Source organism: Myotis nattereri, assembly GCF_964212035.1.
Source record: "Myotis nattereri genome assembly, chromosome: 4".
Lineage (NCBI taxonomy): Eukaryota > Metazoa > Chordata > Mammalia > Chiroptera > Vespertilionidae > Myotis > Myotis nattereri.
Window position 1 is genome coordinate 55,289,084 of NC_138079.1, and position 24,565 is coordinate 55,313,648.

Sequence of the window (24,565 nt, forward strand, 5' to 3'; positions counted from 1 at the left end):
GTTTTTACTGTGACAATCGCAGTCATTTATTTAACACTTTCTTAAATTAAGCACTTAGAAAGGGCTCAGTATGTGCAAACACTGGCTCTCACACTTTATAGACTCATTTACCTAATCCTCACAGCCCCTGAGGTAGGTGCAGTCACTCTCTGAGATAGAACAAACGTGAGGACACTGAGGTGCAGCCAGTGCTTGTCGGGGTGCAAACCCAGGCAGTTGGAGTCTGTGCGCTCCGCCTCCAGACTCTGCTGCCCAGAATTCAGGGGCTGGCAAATGGGACATAGTTTCCTATTGTCTTCATCCTGGCAACGTCGCCCATTGAGTTGCTGCCAGACCCTGAAAGCATTTGGCCCCTGGCCCTAGAGAATGGTCTTGGACCGGACCACCAGCACAGGCAGAAATGTGTAGACCGTGTGCAGTTGGGGGTAAAGCAGAAGAGATGCCAGAGGCAGCAGAGAACAGGGGGCACAAACGCCCCAGTAGACCCAGGATGGTGCTTGGTCATGGCGGCTGTGGGAGGTGAGAGTCATAGAGGGGTCCTTGCCAGGGTCTGGGTAATGGCATGAAATCACAGATTGGAAAGTTATTGGCAATCATTGATAGAGCAACAGAAGTGCTGGTAGGAAGGAAATTCATTTTGGGGAAATAAAGGGAAGAGTAGGTGATGAGATACCAAACCAAGGGGTGTGGAGGTCTTGTTGTGTGGGGAGCAGAGACTGAAATAGCAACAGCTAGAGGAAGTGTACACTTACAGAAAGAATTTATGGGACCCACAGACACTGGCTGTGGGCCCCAGGAGAGGCAACCAAGAGTAGTGAAGAAAGAGATGGGCAGTTCTGGATTCACATCTTGGTTCTGTTTTTTGACTGTGTGACCTGGAAAAAGTTACTTAACCTCTCTGAGCCTTGATTTCCACATCACTAATTTATATTATGATTTATTAATATTATTTATGCTGTTCTGAAAAAGGGCATAACACATACAACATGGTGTCTAGCACTGAGCAGATTCAGTATATGATCAATGCTATTAATATTATATTGAATTCATTTTAATATATGTAATATTATTGAATTTTATAAATGTATGTGAAAACGTTTTTATTCCTTTCTAAACCTCCACCAGAAAAAAGAAAATAAATCATTAATGTCGGCTGTACCAGTTGAGTCCAAACCGGGTGAACCATCTGGAAAGGTATGAAGACAGCAGTGCATTTCTGCCTAAGATATTTACTCGCAGTCTCTCTATCGTGATCTCATTTCTTGAGGCCAGACAATATGAGGTGGGGGCACCTGAAAGGATCTTTTTAATCAACTGTTTCAAGCTAATATAACTGGGTTGAAAGTGTGGTTTTCCCACGTATGTTTGTAACATTTTATAGTATAACCCTCTGTTCTGAAAACTCCAGTTACATCCCATGAAGTTCTCATTCCACTTTCTCTCCTGCAAATATATCTGCTTTAACCAGGGGTATCACTAAAGAATGCCAGGTACTTCTTCACTCTGAAATTCCTAGTTTAATCAGGCTAAAGCTAGCAGGCCCCAAAGTCTAGTACATTACCAGGGGAATTTCTAAAATTATAGTGTTAATATAGTAGTTATTCTTACTAATTAATCTGAGTTAAACAGTGAAAGGTCTTTCGCCAAATTGTTCTTTTCCCCTTTAAATTCAGGTTATCCTTCACAGTGAGTCATTCTTAACCTCAAAATTAGAATGGAGGCATTCTTTCATCATACTGATATAAGCCCACACCCCAGGCATGTGCCCTGACTTTGGAATCGAACCGTACCTCCTGGTTCCTAGGTCGACGCTCAACCACTGAGCCACACCGGCCGGGCAAGATAAATTTTTTTGAAAAGTTATTTTTACTAAATAATAAAGTGTACTTTTTTCTTTAAGCCTTGCATTGCTAAATTTTTCTTTAAATTAGTTATAAATCATTATATAGTCTCAAGTAGGCCATTATCTTGTCATATTTTAGAGTGTTTCTGCCTTTTTTTCTCTAAAGACTTCTTTCTCTTCAATACGTGTAAATATTTCTTGCTTCCATTTTCATTATTTTTTAAAAAATTGTTGACCCTATTACAGATGTCTTCCGTTCTCCTCCCCCCACCTTTGCCCACCCTCTCCCCCAGCCTTCACCACACTGTTGTCTGTATCTATGCATTATACATATGTGTTCTTTGTCTAATCTCTTCACCCTCTTTTATCCAACACCCCCTCCTCCCCCCGTTTTCCCTGAAACCCTAAGACCAGATTTTAACTATTTGATATTTTGGTGTTTGGTATTTTTCCACACAGATTGGTGTTTTGTAGTTTTAAAAAATCAAAAGTGGAGTATGTGTAACAAATAACATTTAAATATCTGCTCTCTCTTCTTTCCAGTCAGGCATGGATGCTGCTCTGGATGACTTAGTAGACACGTTGGGAGAACCTGAAGAAACTGAACACGATAACACAACATATACTGGACCTGAAGTTTCAGTAAGTGATCTTAATATCTGTAAAGATTCACTCTTAGGGTAGGAGAGCAAAATAAGGTCATGATGCACAAAGTCCACTTGGTGTTCTGTTACTTGGAGAGAGATAGGACGGTGTCAGTGTCAGTAACAGCAATTGAAATTAGTGTTGGGATGGAATGGCTGTTGACGCAGGAAACATTTATTAATTGTCTGTGCTGAGATTATTCCTGGCATATAGTCCTTTGAGCCACAAATACCTTTCTGTCCTTGAGATCGGACTTGGATTTATTTTGATTTCTAGATATTTACCATCCTCTCTTCATCCCTATTCCTAATTCCTTAAAAGCAAGAAAATTATATGACATTTTATTTAAAGAAAAAGACATACCATAGACTGGAAGGAAATATTTGCAACAGACACCACAAAGGATTTGTGCCAGAATTTACGAAGAATTTTAAAAAGTGAGAAAAAGACAATCCAGTAGAAAATTAGGAGAAAACTTGCTGGGCTAAAACAAAATGCAAGTGTCCCTAGTAATTAGGAAAGTGATACTACAACATGGAGAGGAGTCACTTCACACTTATTAGATTAGCAGCTCACCTGGAGCTCATGGATGCTGACTATGTGCATACCCTTCCACCAGCAAGTCCCCAGAGGGAGCCTTGCACGCCTGCACAAGGAGTGATGAGAACAGCTGAAACATTTGGAAATGGTTGTGTTCAACAGGAGACAAGATAATAGAATGGGATGCTTTTATAGTGATTAAAACAAATTATTCATTTACCAACATGGATACATTATAAACACATAATGTTGAATATGATATCATTCATATAACATTTGAAAATATGCAAAGTAATGCTGTAAATTGTTTGTGGATGCCTACATGTAGCATAACCGTTTTAAAATATGCTCCACTTTCAGTGGGTGGGTATGATACCCTTAAAGTTCACATTAGTTGCTATCTCTGGTTAACAAGGAACGGGAATGGGATTGGAAAGGGCCAAACAGGAGACATCATTCTAATTGTTTTGAAGAAATTACGTAAGAATGACTATAGATCTGATAGAGTTGGGTGTTGGGTTATATAGAAATTTATTGTTTTTAACTGTATTTTTGTATGAATTGGAAACATCAGACAATGAAAAACATTTAAAATCCAATGTATTTTAATATAGGAATCAAATTTAATATAGTGATTTGAATATTTTCTAGCATCACATATGGGTTAAGCTGTTTAAATAAGGGGAGGTATTTGTGTAAACAAATTTCAGAGTTGTATAAAGTATTGGCATCTTAATAATTTATATCTTATTTCAAAAGTTTCATAAATTAAGAATGGAATAGTACTTTGGTTTCAGAATATGCATATAACATTCTCAGATAATTAATTATATAATGTACCTAAATGTGTGATTTTATTACAGGATCCCATGACTTCTATCTACATAGAGGAATTGGGTAAAAGAGAAGGCTCAATTCCTCCAAAGTACAGGGAACTTTTGGATGTAAGTTAATCATTTACTTTTACTTTACTATTTCCTTTTGGAATATATTCGTTATCACATCAATATAGTTATAATTTTTTAAATTTAGAAAATAAAATGGGCAGATAAAAAGTTCATTACTATGACATTCACTGTATTAGTTTTCCACGGCTGCCATAACAAAGAATCACAGCCTGGATGGCTTAAACAACAGAAATATATTGTCTCACTGTTCTGGAAGCTGGGAGACTGGAATCAAGGTGTGGGCAGAGTTGGTTCCTTCTGAAAGTCTTATGGCGACCTCTCTCCCTGGCTGGTAGAGAGCTATCTTCTCCCTGTATCTCTTCATGTGGTCTTCCCTCTGTATCTCTGGTCCATATTTCCCCATTTTATAAGAACACTAGTTATATTGGATTAGCCTTATCCTAATGTCCTCATGTAACCTCAGTTATCTCTCTTTTTTTAAATGCATATTTTTATTGATTTCAGAGAGGAAGGGAGAGGGAGAGAGAGATAGAAATATCAATGATAAGAGAGAATCACTGATCAATTGCCTGCCGCACGCCCACCACTGGGGATCAAGCCTGCAACCTGGGCATGATCTCCTGGTTCATGGGTCGACAATCAACCACGCTGGCCAGACTCAGTTACCTCTTTAAAGGCTCTATTTCCAAACACAGTCCTAGTCTGAGATGCTTATGATTAGGGATTCAATAATATGCTTTTGGGGAGGACATAATTCAACCCATAACAGTCACTGAGTAACACATTTTGCTGATTGTAAGGATTACTCTTGCCTTTTCAACATTATCAAATTGACGTTTGTTTCAGAAAAAAGAAGGGATCACAAGGCCTCCTCCAGACTCTCCGGTGAGTTTACATAAATGTCTTCTAAGATCCAAATGGACATTTTGTGTATCTTTGGTTGGTGGATAGGGCTATCAATACCATATTTTATGGCTAAAGTAACCTCTAAATCAGATGAAGTTTTCGTCTGTTCAGAGAAAGGGAGAGGATGTGGGGGTTGTGTCTGTGCTCATTGGTTCATATGGATTTTTGTTTGTGTTTTTTAGAGGAAGAGAAATGGAGCCCAGGAAGTTTTAGAATAAAATAAATGTTAATAAAAATAGGATGAGAATATCTTAACATGTAATACATTTAGAAGAGGGAACAGAAAAATAATAATGCAAAACCCATTCCCTACCAGACATAGGCTTTCATCTGAGATATCTTACTAACACATCTCCTTCGGTGGTAAAGGAATTGCCAGAGTACATTCTTCCTTTGCTGGGTGTATAATCTGATTCTTCGCTTGAATGATTCCCCCGTGATACCCATCCTGGTATCTGTTTCTTTAGAAACCCCCTGGGCCCGATGACGCCATCGATGCCTTGTCATCTGACTTCACCTGCAGCTCTCCTACCACTGGTGGGAAGGAAACGGAGAAAGAGGTATTGTGCTGAATGTTATTAGGGGAACTTGTTAGAAGCCCTCCCGAACTTTAGAACAACAACTTTCTAGTTTTGGTTATTACATTTCCCTCCTCTGCACATTTAATCTTTTGTATTTTGTTTTTCAGAAATCTACGGGAGAAGTTTTAAAAGCTCAGTCAGCCGGAGTAATCAGAAGTGCTGCTCCGCCCCATGAGAAAAAAAGAAAGGTGGAGAAGGTATAAATTAATTACTTTTTGGAAAATAACCATGTTTCGAGGGACAGCAGCTGCCTTCCTGATGCTGATGTAGCTGATGCCAGACAATCCCAAAAGTGTATTACGAATCAGGGGGAAGTGGAGGGAGGGGGAGGCAGGGCTTCTTTCTCCCCGAAGGTCTGTGGAGCAGTGAGAGAGGTCTGTGGAGCAGTGAGATCAATTGGGGTGATACCCATCACCTCCAGCCAGGTCTTCCTTGTTTCTGCAGCAGTTTATGGGAGATTTCAGCACAATCTTCTTGATTGTGAATTAAGACTATCTTACCATTCCAATGCACAGAGGGCAGGACGCCAGAGAAATGACACTCTTGGAACATACAATCTTCAACGTGGTTTCCTCAAGGAGTCGGAGCCCGGTGAAGCCACTCGAGGGGTCTTGTTGTAGCTGCTTCTGTCCACCTCGCTTAACCACAGTCAATGTGGACTGATTCTCACCAACCCTGAGATGTGGTCCTCCAGCTCTGGGCTGCAGGAGAAAGCATGCCCCGTGTGCAGAGAGTCCAGATAATGAGAGGAGCGGTTGCTGTCAGGGCGCTCTGCCTCTCCCCTCCTGGAGGGGACAGTTTATTTTTATCTGGCTGGCGGAGGAGCCGTGAGAGCACCACACCCCGGAGAGTGGGTGTTCCCACAGGGAGCAGCCTTGGTGCCTGCAGAGAAGGCGGCGGGGGCCACCCCGGGTCCCCCTGCTTTCTGGGCTTAGCTGCTTTGCTCAAGGACAGGGTTGCCAGAAGTCATTTTTAGAAAAAGAAAAGCAGGATAGTGAAAGTTCACTTTTTGCAGCTTTTATTTTGACATGGGTATTTTATAATGGCACAGTTATGATTATAGTGATACGTCTAGCTTGCTAAGGAGGAGGTGCAGTGCCCCTGGGACCACCGTTACTGTAGAAAGAGTCTTAGCCCCCATTTCCACTCACTGGTAAGTTTTTTTTTATTCTTTCTTTCTTTTGCTAGGTTTCAGATAAACTTGCCTTCCTAAAGTCCATCCCCAACCCATGATTCATCTTTGAGATTTAAAATGTGTATTTCACAAACAAGTGGATGGATTGTTCAGGCTGAGGAGATGCTCTCTTTTTAATGGGCAGAATCTTTGCTTTGTCACAGGACGCAATGAGCGACCAGGCCCTGGAGGCTCTTTCGGCTTCGCTGGGCCGCCGGAAGTCGGAACCCGAGCTCGACCTCAGCTCCATTGAGGAAGTCGACGAGGTACTGACCTTCGAGTTCATATACAGAGCATGGTAGTCTGCAGGTTACAAAACTGAATATGTTATGCATGTTTCAAATGATTGCCTGACTTTTATTTTATTGGAGAGTTGAAATGGACTCTTCTTCCTTCTGCCTTACTTTCAGGGTCTCTGGGTCACGTAGAGCCTTCTGGCTGGGGAGTTAGCAGCCAAGAGGATATTTGAGTGTTTGTCTTATAAACCATCTAGAATTTTAATATTTAAAGTTAACACTAATCTCCTCTGCCAACGCTTGAATGACAACTGACTAAACAAGATAACATGGAGGCAGTGGGCTGTTGAGAAATAGGTTTGTCTACTCTTATGGAAATTGGAAATTTGTATTTTCAGAAGGGTGTGGGGTGACTCTGTTTATAAGGAGAGAAGTGGGTTGACTGTAGGTGGGTAGGGAGTTCCTTTTTTTCTTTTGTTTTTATAACTGTGGGGAAAGATGTTGAAAATTTGTCTCAAATTAGAATAAAATCCAGCAGCAATTACTCTGTAACTGAAACTGCCTTGTGCTTAGAGCATGATGCTGGGCAGTTTTTATCCCACCTCACTTAACAAGATCTTAACAAAGCCAAAGCAAGCTTGTATTGAGTGGAGTTTTAATATTACAATTTTTAAAGCATTTTTCAACTGAGTCCTGTGGGGGAAAGAGGACAGACGAGAATTGCCCTGGGACATTCCCAGCAAGGCAGTATGTGTGTGTTGTGGGGGGCGGGGGGGGGGGCATAGATGGGGGGCGGGCAGGCATGGATGTGCAGCTTGGGCCCTTAGGAGCCGCACCCTGTCAGCTGGGGGGTGGGGGTGGGGGTGGAGCTGGCAGGTGCTGCTGTCACAATGCCACTGCCTCTGCTGTCACTTCCTGTTCTGACTCACTGGGGAAGGCAAGTCTCACAGACTCCCAGCAACTCTCCCTGAGTCTGGGACCCCCCTGGTCCAGAATGGGCCAGTTTCTATCTTCGACTTTCCTCGAGGGCTCACCAGATGCAGTGTGGCACAACATGCTTGGTGAAGGCGAACAGAAGGGAGCAGGGGAGGCGGCCCTCGTCTTCCAGGACCAAGTAATGCATGGGGAAGAAAGGAAACTGATTAAAACACAAGGCGGGGTGCACATTGCTGGGAGCTGGACAGAAGCCCCGTCTAAAGTAACGAGTGGACCAGGCAGAACCCAGGTGTCAGCCCAAGTTGAGCTGGGGTTCCACGACCAGAGGCTCCATGGCCATGAGCCTCAGGCTTCTTACAGATAATTAGGGTGATTTAATGAGATGGTCATTAGGGGAGGGAAGGTATCAACATAAATCCCAGGACAAAAAGAGTCTTAGAGGGATTAAAATTAGGTAAATAGCTGTAACAATAAGTTAAATAGTGTAATGGTTTACTATCTGATGATGAATTCGTTGCTTCCTGGGTAGTCTGGTGGGATAAGACTGCTAAAGAGCATATCCTACAGGAGTGCACAGCCACGCCGTACATTCCACCGGGGAGCTCTCTGAGCAAAACTTACATAGTGCTTCAGAGAAGGAGCCCGTGCCTACTGGTCATTTTTATAAGGTTTCGTAACACAAAATAATATTTATAATGATGCTTCATTAGTCACCTCCCCCATTTCTATGTGTAGTTACCTAGTCTGGCTCTATTTCAATTGAGTAAACATTTACTTCCCATGCCTACAGTGCAGGCATTTAAAGAATATTAAGATCAAAGGAATAGAAAGGATCTAGCTGGGCAGGTACTTCTCCTTGTGGGCAGGCCTGAGCGAAAGTGGGGATGGGGGGGTGGGCCCAGTCCTACCAAACAGGTGACCGTGCCTTTCGGGAAGGCTGGTTTATAGGCGGAGACCCCACTAATCTCTGAATTGAGGAGAACCACTAATCATAGGCCTTCTTCCATATCTGCAGAATATAACTGGAAATGTTAAAAAAACACACAACTTTCATCCCTTATTGAGAGTTGTTATGCTATAAAACATATAAAACTGTAGAACGTATATAGAACAATAAAACTGTATCCCAAAGCCTAGAAGAGTGCCTGGTTCATTAAAGTGCTTAATCTTTTTAAATGAATCAATTAACTAATCATTCAATGGAGAAGTACAATCTTAGGCTGAGATGTAGGTGGGAGCAGTGGGTTGAGCTGGAATTTGCTGAGTGACACCTGCCCACCTTTGTGCCCAGGAGCTCATTGGTTTGGGGTTTAAAACTGTGCCTTGCTATAGTACACATTGTGACATATCACGGAACCTCGCCTTACTCACCAGTTGTTTAAAATGCAGATGTTACATATATCCTGGGAGCCAGCGATCTATTATAGAACTACTGTACCCTTTTATGTCTGATGGAGTTGGTAGTTCATGGTTCACTGATCGAGTGAAGCCCTGGTGATATTGAAGGGAGTCCTTGTAAAAGAGGCAAAGCTGGCTGTCCATGGATCAGCCAGGATTGGTGATGGGCTGCTTCTCCCGTTTCCGAGCTGTGGTTAACACTCAGGAGGATTGGGTTTCTCCCCGTACAGAACTGCCTCATTGAGGAAGAAAGATGAAGGCTGTTGAAATAATTGCAACTAACTTCTGCCCTGTGCCTGACTGTCTCATAGGATATTTTATTCACTTTCCTCTGGCAGTCCTTACAAGTCAGTAGCTGGGTAAGGATTATTAGTAGGCCCACTTTATAGCTGAAGAAACTGAGCCAAAGAAAGACTAAGTGGCTCCCCGAGGTCATGCAGCGCCTGAGAGCAGGGCTGGGTCACCTCCCCGGGATTCCTGGCTGTTTTTCTCGGTCACCCCACTTGCTGCCTTCCTCAAAGCCGCTCACCACGGCCTTTGCTTTGTGGTTTGCAAAGCCCTTACACACACTTTTGTCTGAATTGGTCTTCTCTACACCACCGATGAAGTACATAAAGTGATACCATCTTGTTTTACATGTATTATCCAAATGTTTACGTATTTTATTGTCTCCATTCTCATCAGGCAAAATCCAAAGAAGAGAAACGAGAAAAGTGTGGTGAAGATGACGAAACAGTCCCAGAGGAGTACAGATTGAAACCAGCCACGGTACGTTGTTAGCCGCGGCGCACACAGCAGCGCACGCCTCTGGCTTTCCGTGGCGGTTTGGGCGTCTGTCCCAGGACGCGGAAGGACATGTCTGTTTTGGTTTCTGTGCTAACTCTGAGCGCCCTGGACCCTTTCATCTCTGCTCTCTAGAGTCGGACCCCCTAAGCGATGGTTTCCTAAGTAGTGACCAAGTGGTAATTAAAATTCCCACAAATTCAAGCTTTTCTACTATTTACAATACTTGACGTAGGTCCTTTACCTTAAAGCAGAAGGGACAATCTGGGAATACTTTTTTTCTCTAACTGCTCTGGATAAAAGCACCATAGATCTCAGTGGCGGATAGAAACGTGGGCTGTTTATCATTGTCCTCAGTTAAGGTTTTGTTTTGAGGTAAGAATGGTGGACGAATTCCTGTAATTATAGCTGTAATATGTCTTTGAAGTAATCACATAAACGTATGATAGAAAAGAGTTGTGATTCTCACATATGTTCATAGATGAAAAGTTTTTCACTTTTAAAAATACTCTAAATTGTGAAACCTTATATCCAAAAAAACTAAAACAGTATTTTAGGAATAATATCTACCTGTTCACCCTGGGTTGGAAAATTGGCACTTAAAAATATATATATTTCACTAATGTAGTAGCACCTTTCTTCCAAAGATATTTTAAATTCAGTTTTCCTATTGAATAGGTAAAATTTTTAAAGCAACTTTTAAAGAAAAGTAAATGTGCATTGTATTTGATATTTGGTCTCTTGATTTTTACAACTCAACCCTTTATTCTGATACTTTATAAATAAATCTGAAATAGAAATTCACTCAAATATGAGTAGAAAAAAGCTCTCTCCTCATATCCTGCAATTTTCCAAGACAAACATAATGGGATATGAAAGCAAAAGTTTCTATTTAGTTTTCAATGAATTTTCAATTTCATTTGCAGGATAAAGATGGAAAACCACTATTGCCAGAGCCTGAAGAAAAATCCAAGGTTGGGAAATAAGTTTTTTCTGGATACTTACAGAACAGTAGAGCTGTAAAGTATAAATTCAGATAATTGTGACAGAAGGATAAGGATAGCAACACGAGCTGTGACTCCTTTTTCACATATTTATTTTCCTCATGGATTAGCACTAGACTGTTATACATTGCAAGGTGACATCCCCTGCACATTAGGAGCTAATGTCAAGAGGCCCTTAAAAATCAGGTTAACACTTTACTTGAGTTTGATTCTAATCACAGCAGCAAATACTCTAATGATTCCGCACTGCCATCACTTAAGTTGGTTTGGTATCAACCAGCAACATTTATTAATCACTTACTATGTGCCTGACGTTGTGCTAGATGCCTTTCATATGCCATCTTTTTGTGTCCTCACTAAACGAGGAAGGTACTATTATTATTCCCATTTTACAGGTGAGGAAACAGATTGTGTAAATAGCCTTAAGTTACACAGTTAGAACATAGCATGGCCAGGAATCCAAATTCAGGCTGCCCAACTCGGGGCCCCGATTTTGAATTCTGTCATAGGTTACTCTTATTAGGCAAAATCACCACATGCCCTAAGCAGATAATCCACCTCTCCTGCAGGAACTAAGGGTAACACAACTTCCTGCCAAAACCCCACGTGGTCATAGGAGAGGAGAACATACTCTATTCTTCCTCTGACTTATGCAGACAGGAAGTCAGTGGGAAGGAGAAAGAGCAATCACAAAAGAAAAACTACACATATCTTCGTTAGAAAGAACAGGCAATTTTATTTGAGCAAAATTACTCTGTAATTGAAGTGTCAAGAAAACTTTAAACTATTAACATTTTTGTGGCACTGAGGTGTCCAATATTCCTTATTTGTTGCATAACACTTATCTTACATTGGTAAATGGAATGTCCTCTATAAACTAGCTTTTGTTCACATTGATGTTTCTTTCTGTACTTCTCCCCTCCTCTCTCAAAATCAAAAATATTTTAAAAAATAAATTAGCTCTTGGTTTTAGATCTCATATGTCCCTATTTGTGTTAATCAGAAAAAATTCTCTATGAAAACTTTTTTTTTTAATGAAGTAGAAAATACCAACTTCGTAATATACAATGTCTCTTGTATTACAGCCCCGGAGTGAATCAGAACTCATTGATGAGCTTTCGGAAGATTTTGACCAGGCTAAATGTAAAGAAAAACCATCTAAGCCAACTGAAAAAACAAAAGTATGTTTCTAAAAACAAGTCTCTAGCTTTGTTTGTTTTTTTTAAATGATTTTCTAAAAATCTTAAAAATATGATGCCGAAGGTGTTTTACCAGGAAGTGGTTAATAAGAAAGCCCATTATGCTGTCTTTTTCTACATGCAGCTTTTGTTTTGCCTTTTTCTGAAGGTGCTTCCTTCCCCCAAGCTGACCTTGACTTTCTTGCAATTTAAGACCTGTAATTATTCCTGCGGGAAAGCGCTCACACCCATGCTTTCCTTTCTGTTCCTGCCTCTGTGACTGACCTAGCTAACGTCATCACACGCTCCTCAGGGTGGCAATGGTCTCTGTCTTCAGTCTCCTTCCAGCCCGTCCTATATGTCCACCAGAATTCTTTCTTGAGCATGCTTGTCGTCACGTCGTTCCCCTGCTCCAGCCTTCAGGAGCTACCCATTTCCTACAGAAGAAAAATTTCTGCTCATGTGTTCTGGCCCCAGCTTCCTTTTCTACCCAGGTGCATCCCCACATCACTAAACTATGACATTGAACGTGTGTCTCCATGGCTTTGCTCACATGGTTCCTTCCATCTGGAATAACCTTCCCTCCTAATCCTACATCAGCTCACATCTTAGTTATCCCTTTAAGGCTGTGCTAAAATATGGCCTTTGTCTCCTGCCCTCCCCTCCCCAAACCTGACCACACTTCCAACTCTAATTCAGCAGGATATGACATGCCAGGGAGTCTGTAGTTCTTTCTTTATATATCCCTGTTAAGGCATTTGTTGCAAACAAGTTATTAGCTCATGGTCCTTCTTTTTTTTGTTTTTTGTTGTTTGTTTGTTTGTTTTGCTCTTGGTCGTTTACACCTTACATTTATATGTAGTTTTAAATAGTAAGGTCTTTGAAGAAGAAATCGTACCCTATTAATAGTCATCTGCTAAACACCGTGCACATAGGATAGATTTCCATAAATGCCTGGATTATAGTTTATTTGAATTCTTACCTTGTGATAAAATAAAGCTCTCAAACTCTAGCATACATCAGCATCACCTGAGGGTTTGTTAAAACAGATTGCTGTGCCCTACCCCTAGAATTTCTGATTTAGTGGTGTTGGCGTGGGGGCCTGAGAATTTACATTTCTAATAAGTTCTCTGGAAATGCTGAGGCTGCTGGTCCAGGGACCACACTCTGAGAACTCCTGGGGTAGTCTTACTGCTTGCATTTGTAGGTAGCTGTTTACAATGTGCCGGGTGCTCTTAGATACATAAAAATGATGTATTTATGTAAAATATTGCATTGTATTATATGATTGATATATGATGAGAAATAATTTATAGAAATAAGAAATCAGAAATAATAGTTGCTAAAATTTATTGCATTTACTGTTCCCAGGTACTATGCAAAACACTTCACATGTTTTATCTCCTTAAAGCCCCCTGTTAACACTTGATATATAGGTACTACTATTGTTCTCACTTTTCAGATGTGGAAACTGAGTCTTAACCTACCTAAGGAGAGAGGTAAAACTACTAGTAAGTTGAAATAACAGTAGCCAAAGAGCTTTCACATGCCTTGACTTATTCACTATTCAGCAACCTTAGGTGTCCAGGAAAATCATGCTCACAGAGTATTCTGTAGCTGAGTGTATTGTTGATTCATCATTGTTCAGTGTTACCAACCAGATAGCTCAAAAAGTGCGTCATCATACCTGCTTCTTCCCACAGGAACCGCAGGCCGCCGCCCCGGCTCCAGTGGGAGAGGATGTGCCTCGAGCCTCCTTGTGCAGTGTGCAGTCAGCACCACCCAAGCCTGCGGCCTTGGTGAGTGGTCCTCTGGGCACTGAGAAATGTCCCGGGAAAGTGATATTCCTCCCATACACTGCTCTGTGCACCAACCTATGGTTTTATTCTGACACAATAAGAAATCTTCTCTAGCTCTAGTCGCTACTGTTTGGGGCTTCAGGGTGTGCTAGAAAGTCAGGCTATATTTAAATTTTTAATTAGATTCCTGTAAGCTGTGTTTTTCTTGCACCTTCTGAAATCCTTTGTAGTTCCTCAGTGATGGTGAGTAGTCATGCTTTTTTACTTTTCTGCATTTTTCGAGCCTATTTGGAGTTCCACAAAGAGCCCGATCTCCCTTTTCCTGACTCCTGGGGGGACAATCTGCACCAGTATCATCAGGACCCCCACTCCCACCTGAAGGGGGAGAGATTGACTCAGCTCCTCTCCCTTCTTCATTTCTTGCCTCTCTCTCACTTTCTATCTTTTGGATGAATTCTGATATTTAACTAGTGGAATCTTTGTTTCCTTTTGAATTCACTAGCCCATAGAGCCTGACTTAGAAAATAACATCAGTGGTCTATGTTTCAGTACTACAGACTTGGTGGCTCTGTACTCTGAATAGTTAACCTGTTCTAGATGCTTTATAGTATCTTCTTAAATTTTCACAGGGACACGATACAGACTGATCATCTGTTATAGATGAGGGAAATGAACCTATAAACTGACCTTGAATAAGCAACTTAACCTTTCAGAACCTGAAATGAAAATATGGCTCCAGCTCTAAGCTACCTTCAAGTCTAGTGTGGATATGGGTCAGATCTCAAGCTTACGGCACAACTTGATCACTCATGTGGAAAAGGGCACAGGGACTGTGGGTGCCTCACCCTCCGGGAGAATTAGGAAAGGCTTGCAGGTGATGGGCAGCGTCACACTGAGGGTGGGAGTAGCGCTGTTTTGTGGGGAGACCAGTGAGCCGAGGACAGGCCAGGACCGGGTGTGCAGCACTTGGGATATGTGCATAGGTGTTTGAGGTGTAGGGCCAGTGTCCTGGGTGTCCGGCAGTGGCTCTTCCCACCAGGGAAGTCCTTGGTGCCAACTGCGAATCCCCTCAAAGCCCAGGGTCTCCTTCCTGCCATATGCAAGATTTGAGCCCCCCCTCTTTCTTGAGGTTTCAGGGTACTCTCTAGAACAGTGGTTCTCAACCTTCCTAATGCCGCGACCCTTTAGTACAGTTCCTCATGTTGTGGTGACCCCCAACCATAAAATTATTTTCGTTGCTACTCCATAACTGTAATTTTGCTACCGTTATGAATTGTAATTAAATATCTGATAGGCAGGATGTATTTTCATTGTTACAAATTGAACATAATTAAAGCATAGTGATTAATCACAAAACAATATGTAATTATATGTGTTTTCCGATGGTCTTAGGCGACCCCTGTGAAAGGGTCGTTTGACCCCCAAAGGGGTCGCGACCCACAGGTTGAGAACCGCTGCTCTAGAAGTTCAGCATTGTGGGAGCCAGGCACAGGCCATGGTGGCAAAGACCAGGAGAGAGGAGAGAACCCGAGAACAGGTTGGAGAAGGCGTAGGAACAGAGGCCGAGATGGGAATCAGGACGATAATAGCCAGCATTCCAGGGCGGAACCCTGTGCCCTAAGCATGTGTCATCCACTGCGCATGCCAAGTGTGACTGCCAGGGCCTAAGAGGGCTCAGTGACTTCCTCTCCAACCTCACCCTGACTGTAGAGCCCAGCATTGGGCGTTTAGTGGACAGAAAACAAACAGAGCTCTTGTTTTCCCGCTCTCTGACCCCCTTTCCCGGGCCTGTGCCCCAGCAGCTCTGGTTACCACAGTTGCCAAGATTACCGTCACCGAGGTTCGCTGGCGTTTCTGGGATTGTGACACCCTTGGGAACCAGAGAATAGCTACAGTGTGTGATAAAGGTCAGAGGACTCGAGAAAGGCTTGAGGATTAGTGAGCAAAAGGTAACAAAGACCAGAGGCAGGAGGTGACGATGTGGTTCTTGTTTGTATGTAAAGAACATTTATTGAGGAAATCCAGAGATCTGAGTTCTGGTTCTGAATCTGACAACATGAAATGCTGTAGAAATAGAAGTTTTAGTCCTATTTCCAGATTCCTTAATTCTTAAGACTGCTGCTGCTTCTCCAAGCTTTTCTGTTGCACTTTTTTTTCCCCATGAAATTTATTGGGGTGATGTTGGTTAATAAAATGATATAGGTTTCAAGTGTTCAGTTCTATGATTTATCATTTGTATATTGCATTGTACGTTTATCATCCAAAGTCAAATTTTCTTCTACCACCATATATTTGACCCCCTTTGCCCTACCTTCCCCACCCCCACTTCCCTCTGGTAACCACCATACTCTTGTCTGTGTCTATGAATTTTTGTTTGTTTTTCTTGTCTGTTCATTTGTTGCTTTCAGTTTTATATCCCACATATGAGTGAAATCATATGATTCTTGACTTTCTGTCTGACTTATTTCTCTTAGCATAATATCCACCCATGTTGTCACAAGAGGCAGTATTTCATCTTTTTTTTAAGGCTGGAAATCACTTATTTCTTAAGTCAAAGGACAGAGGCTCAGGAAAGAGTGGTTTCGAAAGATTCTACAGCAGAGAGTAGGAGAAAGCAGACATAGAGTGTGAGCAGGTGTCTGGGATCAGATAGCAACTCCAGTTGCTTGGCTAAGATTTGGGATTGCTGCAACTCTTGCAATTTAGATATAATCGCAAACAAATTAGTTACAAGCAGGGATTTTCGTTGCTCTTGGAATAAAAATCTATGCAGCATCCAACCACTAGATGGCGATAAATCACTTTCCACTTAGGCTCCCTTTCCTCGGTGGTGGTACTCCCTTAGGCAGTGCAGTTTGGCAGAGAAACAACTTTTTTCACTTGGAATGATGGCCAAGCTATACAAGAGAAAGAGACTTTTACTCTAAAATCCCAATATATACTCAGCCTGAGGTCATAGACTTTTCCGATAAGAATAAAGTTTGGGAGACTGTTTAATTCAGGGGCTTTCATATTTTTGGCCAAGACCAATAGTAGGAAATGTATTGATATCACAACCTAGGACCCACACAATAGAAACAGCAGTTTAATAAGTGGTACTTATCGTTGTTATGCAAGATGTGTTCTGTTCTACTGTTTTATTAAAAAACAAAATGTCCTGGCCACGAACCCTAAATTGATTTCACGAGCCATTCACATGTGGCTCGTGGCCTGTGGTTTGGAAGAAGCCAGATATAGTCCTTTCTTTTAGCCCAAGCGTAGTTAGTTTCTCCTTGTTTTCCCTTTTATACCATTTATGCTCGATGTCCACCCACGTTCTCACTACATCATGAGGGAGCACATTTCATTTGAACCGGACCACAGTGTCATTGTGCCCCTCGGGTCAATCAGCCACAGGCGTTCACCTGGGTCAGCGTGAATCCCTTTGAGCAGGCGAGGCCAGCTTGCCGACATGGGCTTCTGTGCCTCAGCAGGACCCCCCCCCTCCCCCCCCACCCCCCCCCCCCCCCCCCCCCCCCCCCCGGGACGGCCAGGCTGGTTCCCAGCACATCGAGAAGAATGTCCTCTCCTGGGCTTCTCTGGAAACCGTTCCTTCACCGCCTCAAGAACAGCCTCAGAAAACCACTCCTTTCTTCTGTCCTGGCTGTCAGCTTGTCTGTGGGGCCCCTCTTCCGTTGCCTGCCTTACATCCAAACCAAAGCCGCTGGGTGAGAGCTTACCAGTTCCTCAGTGTCGGTATATCCGTTGCACACACTTCATGCTTAATACATGAAACTTGCTCTGATTTCTAACGTAGATTCTAATTCAGTTGATAATCCAAATGATTAAAAGGTAACATGCGCTTCTTATCCAGGTCTGAAATAAGGATGTGCCCTTCTGAATTGTTTGATGTAGTCTCTTTAAAGGGAGGCATTAACCCCCTATTTCGTGCCTCCGCTGCTGTATTGTAGAAGGGCATGGTGCCCGACGACGCCGTGGAAGCCTTGGCTGGCAGCCTGGGGAAACGGGAGGCGGACCCAGAAGATGGAAAGCCGGCGGAGGATAAAGTCAAGGTAACGGCAGCTCAGATGCTTCTAGACATAACTACCATTGATCACCCTCAGTCCCCAAATAAGTGCGCCATTTTTTAGAATGTTTCCCACAACACGTGACCAGCTGGCTTTCCCTGTTGCGGCACTTACCCTGCTTAAGAAGCTCGGCCTGAGCGGGCATCAGGCGTGAGCACGGCGGTGGATGGACAGCATGCCCGTGTCAGAGCCCGGGGTCTCCCCTGGCCCACCTGCACGCCTGTTGCCCAGGGCTCAGGGGAGAAGTGGCAGTTGCCCGCTTCCTCGGGACTTCCTTGGAGCCCAGCAGGCTCCGTGGTGGGGTCTGAGCCCGCTAAACCGGGACACTGTTAAAGATTAAGGTGCCGTCGGAACTCTGCCCATAGGGTCATATGTGCGTTCTAACCTAATGATGGACGTACTAGCATTTACCTCAGCTTTAGTCATTCAGGCAGCCGCTCTATGGAGAAAAGATGTATTGACAATGGAAATGGTATAATTTCTATTTAGGAGAAAACCAAAGAGGAGGATCGAGAAAAGCTTGGTGAAAAAGAAGAAACAATTCCTCCTGACTATAGACTAGAAGAGGCCAAGGTAAATCGGCTGGGGTGTACGTTCTACTTTATTTTAATTCATACTGAATTCCACATACGTAAAAAGGGGCATGGGAGCAGACCTGGAATATAAACATCTGCTTTTTAATACTTCAAATACCAAATAGTATTGATATCCTGTTAGCGCACCAGATGTGAAGCTAAAATATTCCTAACTGGCATTTTTAGTCCTCCCTGAAGTGAAAATAATCTAAGGTCTAAGCCCATGGTCGGCAAACTGCAGCTCGAGAGCCACACTCAGCTCTTTGGCCCCTTGAGTGTGGCTCTTCCTAAGCCTTAGGAGTACCCTAATTAAGTTAAAAAATTTGGCTCTCAAAAGAAATTTCAATCTTTGTACTGTTGATATTTGGCTCTCTTATGAGTTTGCCGACCACTGGTAAGCTACCTAATTTTTCCCATCTAATCCATGGTTTGTTACAATACCAGAAGAAAACTTAGAAAGCTTTATATAGATAGGAAAATGGAAATGGACAGTTGTTTCCTGTGAGGGAAAATTTGCAACTTTTAGATATAAAGAAAAAAATAAGAGCACTGTTTTCTTTATTTTGGATGTACAGATTGTTCAGAACAAGTGACAGGGGAGACCCCAGTATGAATCTTGTAGTTTAAGTTCAGCCACTTGAACAGGAGCAGATGCATGGGCAGTAGAACAGATGCCAGTCATCTCCATTACGTGCCGTTACTTAAGAGGATATCCACCTAAACATGAACAGTTCAGGAAAATCCACCTGATACTCCCCTTCCTCATCCCATGTGCACTGCTCCTTTTGTCAGGCTAAGATGGGAGCTCTATTGAGCTCTCCCAGGTTAAGAGTTTATTATTCTGCTTGCTTCTGCATTTTTTTTTTTAATCCTCACCCAAGGGTATTTTTCCATTGGTATTTAGAGAGAGGGAAAGACAGAAATATCAAAGTGAGAGAAACACATCGATTGGCTGCCTCCTGCACAAGCCCCAACCTGAGCCCGGGACAGGGAGAAGCCTGCAAGTGGAACCAAACCGGGACCCTTGGGTCCACAGGCCAATTCTCTATCCGCTGAGAAAAACCGGCTAGGGCTGCTTCTGTATTTCACAGTTCAGTTGAGACCATGGCATTTCTATTAGTAATATGGGCTTGTGTGTTTGCTGTTGCAAGGTTTTAGAGAGCTTCTTACCGGCCACGTGTTCTGTCCCTACTCACCCCCTCCCCAGATGTGTAGAGGCAGGTCACTCTCCTCCTCATGGGATGTTGGTTGCTTTCTCGCTCCCTTTGCTGAATTTTAGTAGCAGTGGATTGGCTTTCCCTGACCACTTTGTTTGGTGGAAGGTTCACGTTGCCTCTAAAGTTAACCAGCTTTTTCTAAGCTACTTCTGCAAGCCCTCCGACCCCCAGGCTCACCCCACGCTCCCACGGCGCCCTGCAGGTGCCCTGTCACAGCGCCACGCGCCGCATACATGAACCGTTCACGTGTTTTTTCCGGCACTTGTTTGTGCGCTTCCAAGGTCACAGGCTGCCCCGTCAGCTTTGTAGCCCTTGTGCCCAGGGAGTACCTGGTATATGTGAGCTGTCTGGTGCCATGAACTAATTATGGCATATTCTCTGGTGAGAGACTCTGTTTCCTGAAATGATGATCTAATTGATAATGCACTGCAACATCAGGTATAACCTGATAATGTTTATAAGAGTCCATCCTTAGGATGAATGCGAAATGACTCAGTGCCATGTTTTTCTCCCCCTGGATAGGACAAAGACGGGAAACCACTCCTGCCGAAAGAGTCCAAGGAATCGCTCCCAGTAAGCAAGCCAGTTTTCTCTGAGCATGTCTTTCTCACGTGGCCCTGACTGTAATTCAGGAAGGGCATAGCTCTTCTTAATGAGTTGACCAGCTTATGAATACTAACGTCATTTTGAAGATGAGACAAATGAGGTGTCTGATACATTTCCTGGTTCTTGCAGCCCTTGAGTGAAGACTTCCTTCTTGATGCCTTGTCTAAGGACTTCGGTGGACCCCCAGACACTTCACCACTTGTAAGTCTGAAACCCCTGGTTTTATTTCCTCACTTTCAGAGTGGCAGAAATAAATGGAAACCTGTGACTTGGAATCTGACTTGGGAGCTGAGGAAACAGTCACAGAATTAATGGCCCTCAACCCAAAGTAGCCACTAAAAATGTGTTGCATCATGAAATAGTAAATATTGTTTCAGCACAGTTAATATTTTCAACAGTGTCACTAATTAAACCAGTGATGAGTATGTACTCTATCAGTACACCTATCAAAAGAGAATTTCAAATTGAGTTTATCTAAAATTACTTCTTAGACAACTTTACCAGTTGATATCCTACAATTTGGTCATTTTCCAAATTACCTCTAAGGAAACTTAGCTTCCTGTGGAATATATAGGCCTTCAAAGGGAATTCTGTTACTAGAAAGTTTGGAAAATGTTGGGTAACCGTAAGCAGGTTTCTCCACTGTAGGATTTTCAGGACTTTTGGAGTTTCCAAACATATGTAACTGCAGAACCTTTTCTGTGGAGTCTGGGTTATTTAATCCTATGTGAACAATGGCATGGAAAATATGTATCAGTTGAGAAATAGAATAAGTGACAAGTAGAAAAAAATAATGATTCCTTGGAGTTGTCAGAAGTTTTTGCTCTCACCTTTGTACATAACATTATGTATGCTATGTATATTAGTAACAGATTAGAAAATGTAATTAACAAGATGTAGACATATATACAGAAAATTGCAATAGAAGACAAAACAAAAACAAGAATATGAAGATATTAAAACCCATACATCTAACGCAGTTTGATAAATGTCTTAAAAGGATGACAACAATTATTTCCAGTCATTTTTAAGTTAATATTTTTTAAAAGTAGTAATGTTACTTTAACTCAAAGTTATTCTGAAATATATTTGAAAGGGAATGCATAAAAATGTGAAAAAAAATACTGAAAAACATTTTTCGCTCTTTTTAGGGAAGATTAACCTAACTAAACACAAGGCTTTATAATACAATAATGGTTAAAAAAAAATACAGTTCTTATTCAGAAAGCAAAGTCACAGGGCAATGGAAAAAGAAATCAAGAAATGAACATAAATGACAGATTTAGTATATTTTTAAAATGAGAGAAGAAATCACTTCATAAAGATTCTGGAATAATAATAAAACTGAAACTTCATACTATATAACGGGTAACAGTTGTACATCATACCTAATATATTATCAGAATTTGAAATATATGATAAATACCTCATTTTGGTGAGCAAGGCTTGCTTATTCACTGCTTTTAACAGTATAACTTCCTAGTAACTTCTGAGAGGGCAGTTTGGCAGAATTTAGCTAACACCAAAAAAAAAAAAAGAACCACTGCTAGAACTTTGATTCAGGGCAACTAATTACACAGAAGAAAGCTGAAAAACTGCAAAAATATAATAAGAAATGTGTAAACAACCCATGAAGCTCTAAGTCATTAGATTACTGAGCACCATTTAGAATCATAAATAGGAATAGAAGTTGTGCAAAATAATACCATGGAGTAAGAAATAGAATAAAAATCGTTCTTAAGATTCTATGTTACTAGGCTTTCCCTTTGGATCAAGAGAATTAACAATCATAAAGCTATATTAAGAGTTGTATTTAAGTGATGGCATTGTGAACATAGTTTTGTATATAACATATTAATGATCAAAGTCTGTCTGTCTTTTAACAGAAGCCATTTGACAATACTAAACTCACAGCTGCCATCTCCGAACTGGTTTCCCAAACCCCAGCTGCAATGACGCACTCTGCAGGCCCACCCCCTAGCACTCTGGTAAGCAACATATTTTATAAATACTTTTTCCACGGTAGCAACAACCAGAGGAAAGAAAGTAGGACTCCTGCTTAGAGTAAGCGGAAACAGACAAAAATTGTTAGAAAGATTGGGCACCTTCAGAAGAGAGAAGATTAGTGACTTAGGGAGATGACAGAACATTGAAAATGACCAAAGGAAACAATATATGTGAAAATATTTTATACACAGTTGAGGAGCTTAAATTGTTGCTTTATTAGAATTGAAAGTGCATTGTGTACATATTTAAATTATTTGATTTGAAATTTTTTTTTCAGCTTTTCTGATCATTGATTTTTCTTCTTTTTTTCTTAACACACACCATAAATACTATCCATTATTTAACTTCAAGTTTATTTTATGGAATTGTTCAGTATTTGAGCTTCTCCCCCCAAAAAACTAACAAACGTAGCATGGACTGGCATTGTTTTCCTCCCATTCACACCAGTTGAAAATGTGTCATTTTCATGCTAGCAATAGAAAAACCTCAGCATCAATACTGTTTTAATTATTTACATGTTCCGAGGCAAGACTGAGGGATCAAAGTTCTTCCAGACTTCCTTGATTAATTTTCTGCGCAGTACCAAATGTGAAATTATCGAGGAGACCACGGCACATCAAAAGATAGAGATTGCCCTAAACCAGACCCCCATCTCCCCTGGTTGAGAAGCGCCGGGTTTGCTAGATGGAGATGAAGTAGCTTTCGTGAAGTCAGCTATGCTTCCTCTCCTTTTGATGTGGCATCAAAGCTCACTTAGTGCTGTAGTCAGAGATTCTGAGTGAATTTTCAGCCTGCTGGGTCAGCCTCAGGAGCATCTGAAAATATCCAGAGGCACAAATGACAAAGCCCAGACCCTGCGGCGGGCGGGCGGGCAGCTCCACCAGCAGCAGCTATAATCCTGGGCTTTCAGGGAGCACGTAAAGCTAGTAAAATGCTGTGTGTGTGTGTGTGTGTGTGTGTGTGTGTGTGTGTGTGTGTGTGATACCCACAGGATGAAATGTGTGTGTGTGTGTGTGTGTGACACCCACAGGATGAAAGCCCTGTGCCGCAGAAAGGAGGAATCATTAATAACCCAGGCCGCCTTAACACTTCAGTTCTTAATACTCAGGTGAGGGGCTCTGCCCCGGCGGAGGCTGTTAGTAGACATCCACAATCAAAGGCCTTTTCTTTTTAAGCAAAAAGATTCCCGATTTTATTTTCTTTCAGTTATTTTTCTTTTTCAACTACAGTTTACATCTAATATTAATTTGCATTAGTTTCAGGTGTACAGCATAGTGGTTAGATAATCATATACTTTACAAAGTGTCCCCTCCCCACTATTTCCAGGACCCAGTGGGCACCATACGTAGTTATTAAATATGAACTATGTTCCCTATGCTGTACTTTATATCCCAAGACTATTTTGTCGCCTCTCAATTCCTTCACCTTTTTCACCCAGTCCCCCAATGCTGCTCCCCGCTGGCAACCATCATCTGCTCTCTGCATCTCTGAGTCTGTTTCAGTTTTGTTCTTTAGATTCTACATATAAGTAAAATCATGTTAGTTGTCTTTCTCTGACTGACTCATTTCACTTAGCACAATACCCTCTAGGTCAGTGGTTCTCAACCTGTGGGTCGCGACCCCTTTGGGGGTTGAACGACCCTTTCACAGGGGTCGCCTAAGACCATCGGAAAACACATATAGCATATCAGATATTTACATTACGATTCATAACAGTAGCAAAATTACGATTGTGAAGTAGCAACGAAAATAATTTTATGGTTGGGGGTCACCACAACATGAGGAACTGTATTAAAGGGCCGCGGCATTAGGAAGGTTGAGAAACACTGCTCTAGGTCCATCTGTGCTGTTGCAAATGGTAGGATTTTGCTCTTTTGATGGGCACTTGGGCTGCTTCCAAATCTTGGCTATTATATGTAACACTGGCAATGGTATATATCCTTTCGAATGAGTGTTTTGCGTTTCTTTGGATATATACCCAGAAGTGGAATTTCTGGGTCATAAGGCAGTTCCAATTTTTTTTTTTATGAATCTCCATACTGTTTTCCATAGTGGTTGCACCTATCTGCATTCCCACCATCACGTGGTTTTAATTTGCATTTCTCTGGTGATTAGTGACAGTGAGCATCCTTTTGTATGTCTGTTGGCCATCTGTGTGTCCT

The 24,565-nt window shown here is 41.9% G+C and overlaps 1 protein-coding gene across 4 annotated transcripts in view; it reads left to right on the plus strand.

Annotated features, from left to right (window-relative positions):
• CAST (calpastatin) overlaps positions 1 to 24,565 on the plus strand; it is a 110,533-nt gene that overhangs the window by 68,743 nt on the left and 17,225 nt on the right. For all 4 annotated transcript variants that reach the window (XM_081088663.1, XM_081088662.1, XM_081088664.1 and 1 more), the window contains 16 exons: positions 1,126 to 1,194; positions 2,387 to 2,485; positions 3,892 to 3,972; positions 4,783 to 4,821; positions 5,310 to 5,402; positions 5,531 to 5,620; positions 6,762 to 6,863; positions 9,852 to 9,935; positions 10,877 to 10,924; positions 12,040 to 12,135; positions 13,836 to 13,931; positions 17,882 to 17,983; positions 18,488 to 18,571; positions 20,313 to 20,363; positions 20,526 to 20,597; positions 22,283 to 22,384. In XM_081088663.1, coding sequence (XP_080944789.1) covers positions 1,126 to 1,194; positions 2,387 to 2,485; positions 3,892 to 3,972; positions 4,783 to 4,821; positions 5,310 to 5,402; positions 5,531 to 5,620; positions 6,762 to 6,863; positions 9,852 to 9,935; positions 10,877 to 10,924; positions 12,040 to 12,135; positions 13,836 to 13,931; positions 17,882 to 17,983; positions 18,488 to 18,571; positions 20,313 to 20,363; positions 20,526 to 20,597; positions 22,283 to 22,384 — 1,308 coding nt within the window. The remainder of the gene's footprint in view (positions 1 to 1,125; positions 1,195 to 2,386; positions 2,486 to 3,891; positions 3,973 to 4,782; positions 4,822 to 5,309; positions 5,403 to 5,530; positions 5,621 to 6,761; positions 6,864 to 9,851; positions 9,936 to 10,876; positions 10,925 to 12,039; positions 12,136 to 13,835; positions 13,932 to 17,881; positions 17,984 to 18,487; positions 18,572 to 20,312; positions 20,364 to 20,525; positions 20,598 to 22,282; positions 22,385 to 24,565) is intronic.